This window comes from Coregonus lavaretus, assembly GCF_964263955.1.
Source record: "Coregonus lavaretus genome assembly, chromosome: 18".
Classification (NCBI taxonomy): domain Eukaryota; kingdom Metazoa; phylum Chordata; class Actinopteri; order Salmoniformes; family Salmonidae; genus Coregonus; species Coregonus lavaretus.
In genome coordinates this window covers 38,936,788-38,942,787 of record NC_140005.1, presented here as the reverse complement: position 1 = coordinate 38,942,787, position 6,000 = coordinate 38,936,788, and the positions used below count along the sequence as shown (strand labels likewise).

The 6,000-nt window shown below is 46.9% G+C and overlaps 1 protein-coding gene across 1 annotated transcript in view; it reads left to right on the top strand.

Annotated features, from left to right (window-relative positions):
- Positions 1–3,537, top strand: part of LOC311145649 (uncharacterized protein) — a 13,259-nt gene extending 9,722 nt beyond the window's left edge. Inside the window, exons 10-11 of the mRNA XM_084181917.1 lie at positions 6–1,029; positions 1,295–3,537. Coding sequence (XP_084038043.1) covers positions 6–1,029; positions 1,295–1,793 — 1,523 coding nt within the window. The 3' untranslated portion in view covers positions 1,794–3,537. The remainder of the gene's footprint in view (positions 1–5; positions 1,030–1,294) is intronic.
- Positions 3,538–6,000: the final 2,463 nt, after the last annotated feature.

Below are 6,000 nucleotides of genomic sequence, written 5' to 3'. Positions count from 1 at the left end.
GACAGCTCAGCGGTCCCAGTCAGGCTCAGACAGTGCTCCACAGTGCCTCCAGCTGGAGAGACGAGGTGAAGCAGCAGCTGAGGCCAATCAGACCCAGGATAATACTGCTACCGCTGATATCCACTCCTCCCAGGGCCAGGAGCGCCTGCCCACCCCTAACCACACCTTTACCCAGCCTGGCAGCCAGCACGGCAGTCCCACCACTGTGGATGACCTCCTGGCAGATACCTTGGTCAACGGAGGAGACACCCACATCAACACCCGGACCCATACCAAAGCCCACAGCCCTGTGCTAAGCCGAATGTCTTCTCCTCACTCCCCGCATTCTCCTCACTCTCCTGTTTCTCCTAATTCTCCCCGTTCTAATTCTCCACGCTCCCCCCACAGTCCAGTGTTAGGGCTAATCAACGGCCATCTCACTCCCCCAGCTTACGGCCAGGGGGATGGCAGCAGTGGAGCCTTCCCAGAGCTGAAGGACCATGAGAGTGACCAGCCCCGGTCAGACAGGGGAGATGGGGTGGAGACCAGTGACCCAGCCCCAGCTCTAACCCCCTCCTCCCTGCCCTCTGCCCCCCGTAGGGACCCCTCCCGCAGGCTGAGCCGTATCCCTGTCCTGGAACCCTCCAGCCTGCTGGACCTCCTCCCCACCCCTGGCTCTGCCATGGAGAAGCTGTTCCAGAAGAAAGCCCACCACCAGGGAGGAGGCCACCACCCAGCCTCCTCTCCCACAGCCTCTCCCTCTCTCTCCCACCGTGGCTCCATCATGGCCTCGCTCCCCCGTGGGGAACAGCTGTCCTCCGCCTCGGACCGCTCTGAGACGGTCGATGAGTTGTTCCTGGGCTCACGCTCCGACCGCCAGGGGGATGACGCCTCCTCCCTGTCCTCCTCCTCCAGCCCCCTGTCCCGTAAGAGCAGGATCCCTCGCCCCGTTAACCTTCCTAACCCGGCCCCAGAGCAGGAGCGAGCTGCACAGTACCTACCACGCCCACCCCCGGGCAAACCACCCAGTCGCCCTGCAGTGGAGGGCAGGTAATATAACTCTTCATTATTAGTTTTTATTACATGTCTATCCCATCTATCAAAGTAGCCTGGTCCCAGATCTGTTTGTGCTGCCTTGCCAACTCCTATGGTCATTGTCATGCCAATGTTTGGAGTTGGCAAGGCAGCACAAACAGATCTGGGACCAGGCTACTATCATTCAGCTGAATTACTCTAATTTTGCCTTAATGATCTCAATTGACAATGTATATCTAAAGTTCTAAACCCTTTCTTCATATTCCATCCGCCACCCAAGGCTGAGGCGTTACCGAATCCGAGCGGGCAGCACCAGCGACTCAGACCTCCTGACCTGCCTGGCCCAGCTGATGCACCATGGTCATGGTGGTGGTTCTGTCCGCGGCTCCCCCCACCACGGCCGCTCCTCAGCCCAGCACGGAGGCTCCCGGATGGGCATGTGTAGCCTGACCAGCTCCCCCCACCACCATCCCCACCGGACCTCCAGCGCCTCTCCACGCAGCTCCTCCTCTCTACAGCGCTCTGTCTCCTCCTCCCCCTCCCGCCACGAACACCGCGGGGGAGAGAGAGGAGGAGGGGTTTGTTTCGGTCGGTCCCGATCCCCTCCTAGCTTCTCCGGGTCCCCCCCTCCTCCCCGGCGCTCCTACCCCCACCACCAGGATACTTGCTGCGGCCGCCAGGCCCGCACCGGCCCCTTCCACCAACACGCCCCAAGGGGGAAAGTCTGCAGCCGCGAGGAGAGGGAGAGGAAGTGCTCCAGCAAGCTGAGCGGCAGATAGTGGCCCACTGCTCCAGTCCTGGTCCTAGCCTGGCCCATAGGAAGCGCTGGGCCTATTTATTAAAGTGTCTCAGAGTAGGAGCAGGTCCCCTCTGTCCATGTAATCGTATTAATTAAATAAATCATCATAATAAATCACTAAACTTAACCTAGATCAGCACTCCTATCCTGAGATGCTTTGTGTGTAGGGCCTGGGGGTCAGTGTTGTTGCCACAGCAGAGGGTGGGATGTTCATACAGACCAGACAATCATGCTCGGGATCGATGAAGACCTGAAGCTTCTGTCAGAGAATACTGAACTTAATGTCTCCCCTCTCCTCCCCGTTCAGTTTCTCCCCACACCGCTGTCCTCTCTCTCCTTCACTTGTTCTTCTTTTATTTCTTCCATTTTGTCATTGTTTAATCACTAATTTATATGCCCACTTCAAGCATTCATACTTCATGCGAAAAGTATCTATATGCATTATGCTGTGTATAAAATGTAGGGGTACTTACTTCCCTCATCTCATCAGTGAAAGTAAACACACTTCATTCAGATTACCCTAGGACACTAACGGTGGAAATTCAGTGGATGAGCAATTATTTATGAATCACTAACCATTTGAATATTGACTCATTCTATTGTGTTTCCTCTGTACTGACCTGGGGAGTGCGGTATAGCAGGTCTACCTGTATGGCCATGAAGCTCTCGAGAGAAATGTACACTATCTATAGATTTATTGAAATCTTGACGCACCTGTCACCCCAGTTACACACTTGCTCTCTCCGTCTCTGACTTCAAATGTACAGTATAGGGAGTGTTCTTTATTTCAAAGGCACCTAAAGCCATCAATCGATCAATGAAAGAAGTGATCATTTTGAGTGATCCTTCCTTTAATACAATCGTATAGTGTGTGTGAACTCACACACGTACTTGTGCCTACTGTGTTGATTGATTGATTGATTGATTGGGGGAATCTAAATGTCAAACTAAATGTGTGATTGAATACTAGTAACTGGGCCTTGATTCCCTTTGTATGCTCCTATTGAGAAAGGAGTCTGACTTTGCGTCCCAATACTTTATCCTTCTGCCCTGGACTTAAAAGGAAAGTAATGGTGTAAGAAATGTCATGGCAACCCTCCCTAGCCTTGCCCATGCTTACACCAAACCAGTGATTTTAAATGCATGGATGGGAGGGGAGTGCACACTTGGGGAGAACGCGTATGGTACTTTTTATAATACTAGTAGTGAATACAAGGCAACACTAAGTTATAATGATTATTAATGTTTAATAAACACTTGTCTTAATGTGTGCCTTGCCTTGGCACTTTGGGCAGCTTCTGGTTTCACTACAAAGTAGGCTATGTTTCTCATTTTTACAAAATCACCCCCACAAAAATTGTGCAAGCTGCAAAGACAGTCCTCTTCATGTGAGTGTAACAGTATTATTCACTACAAGGAAAAGGAAGCAAAGTGAATGTTTTTATTTTATTTATTCAGACATTATTTTAAGAAATATAACATGTGTTTGAGATATTAAAGAAAGGGAATGTTTTAAACTAAAACTTAGATATCCTGTTTGTCTACATTTTATGACAGGTCCATCATTTATGTCAAGTAATCATGATATTTATGCCATATAAATATCATGTATCATATACCAAATCAGTGTTTCAAACTTCCCAAAGGATAAAAAAAAACATGCGCAAGATAATGTTTTGTTTCTTTTGTAATGACATACTGTATGTTTTGTGCACTATTACCTCAGAGTTAATGTATTGTTTGAGAACCAACCACATTTTCAATTAACACTATCATTTAAAACCTCCCTCACCTGACCTTTCTTTTACTACATTTAAAACCCCCCCAGCCTGAAATCCAGAACCGCTTTTGTTCTGACATTCCACTCCTTGTACTCCGTGGTATTGCCCAACATTGGAATGAAAAGGAGTAGCAAGGAGTGGAATGATAGCAGAAACTGACTGGCACCCAGGCTACCTCTCCCCACCACTCTGCTTGTAAGATACTGTAATATAACTAACTACTGCTTCCAGCACTACTACTCCTTGCATGCGCTGCCTACCAAGAAAATAGAAAAACAAAACAATCAACCAATCAGTAAAGTAAGCAGCATACCAGTTCCCATAATGCATTGTGAATGTCTGAAAGGGAATTCTTCTTCTTGTTGGATAGTACCATATGTATTTTGGTTGGAATATTTAATTTGTTTCGTTTTCCATTTCTCCTCACAATCTCGATCACTCTTCACTCTTATCGTTCCACCTGGTCCACAGCATTTATCTGCTTTTCTAGCTCTCCAAAAGCTCACATCTTAGGACTACTGCACTGACTGATTGGGTAATACTACTAAAAAAGGATGCTCCTAAAAAGGGATCTAATGTATTTATTTGATATCCGTTTGATTGGCTTATTGTCATGATGTGACACATGCATAGTACAGTATGTAAAGAGGAAAATACTTGCCTGGAGTATTTACATTATACAACCTAGGCTTGGGCGATATACCATTTATACCGTATACCTGGGTATTTCGAAATACCGACGGTATGATTTTCAATACGTTTAAAAAACGACAAACATTTAGGGGGGGGATTTGGGGGGGAGGGTTGGGGGGTGCGTGCTACGCCACTGCTTATAACTATAAGTTAAGTATAGCTATAAGAAATAAAAAATGTGCCAAATAAATTATATCCAGCTCAGGGCTCCAGCTATACATTTAGTTTCCTATCTTGCTAGCTAAGTGGTTAGAGGTCAAGATCAAGCTTCTTGGTTATAACAGAGACATTCAACCCCCTCCTGGATCAAGATCCCTGTTGCCTAAATTGTTTTGTGCGTCGAAAAATCCCCACAAGGGGTACTTTTTGTTGTATAGGGCCCCTTGTGGTAATACTGGATGCACCGGAATGGTACAGAAACAGTATGACACTATGAAAATCTGGGTACCACCCAAACCTTATACAACCAATACGCAGTGGGGAGATATCTACTATACCACTGCAGTATGAGATGGACACCATTGCTCTGTCATGATATAGTTAAATTTTAGTCATTTAGCAGACGCTCTTATCCAGAGCGACTTACAGTTAGTGAGTGCATACATTTTTCATACCAGCCCCCCGTGGGAATCGAACCCACAACCCTGGCGTTGCAAGCGCCATGCTCTACCAACTGAGCTACAGGAGGACTGTAGCTGTATGTTGTTGTTTTACTTGGTCCATTGTGATATATTTGTACCTGGCTGCATACAGCTTGGTGGCGTTCCAGGATGCTTACATTGCAGACAGGCTGATACAGATCTGATTCAACGAAGATCTCTACAAATGTGGATTTGCGTTTAACATTGCAGGATCCCCATCAATGACTTTATGATCTGATGATCTATGCAACATGTAGGCAACCTTGAAAAACCCCTCTATCTCACAGGGTCGTCACTATCTGGCCAAGTTGCAAAGTAGTAAGCATTTAACATTTGTAACATTTAAGTCATTTATCAAACGCTCTTATCCAGAGAGACTTACAAATTGGGCCATTGCATATTTCTACAAGATCTTTTCTTAAAATCTGATTTTAAACCTAACCCTAACCTTAACTCTAACCTCAGTGCTGACCTTATGCCTAACCTTAAATGAAGACCAAAAAGCAAATGTTTGTTTTTTGCAGCTTGCCCATCTAGTGTGAACCGTTTCACAGAGCAGCTATGATATGGCTTATCCCAAGGCTAGACACAGTGTTCAGTCAGTCGGTCGCCTTAATCATGTCTCTTTTCTTCCCTTGGCTGTGTAAGTAAGGGATGACTGAACTGTGTCTGTCTGTCTGTCTGTCTGTCTGTCTACTCTGTCTACTCTGTGCTGGGGATCACTCCACTGCTTAGCCACCAACCTACTGTCAGGTTCTCCCATAGACTGTGTAGGGTTCTCCCGAATCCCTTTCCGTCCTTGATAGGTGTGCTGTCCGTCCCGTCTTGCCTGCCTGCCTTTACCGATCTGTGGAAATTATTTATCCAGAAAATTAGAGGCAGACTATTGGTGTTTGACTTTCAGATAGATAGCTTTGCTTTCTGTGGGCAGCTCTGCTCTTATTGGCCAATTTGGTCCAATCAAGTTGCCCATTGACTGGACAGAATGTGTGAATTCACTGTCAGTAGCCAATAGCCATTTGACCATTGAGCTGTGTCTGGATTCTGGAATCAGAAATGAGGTTGAAGGGGT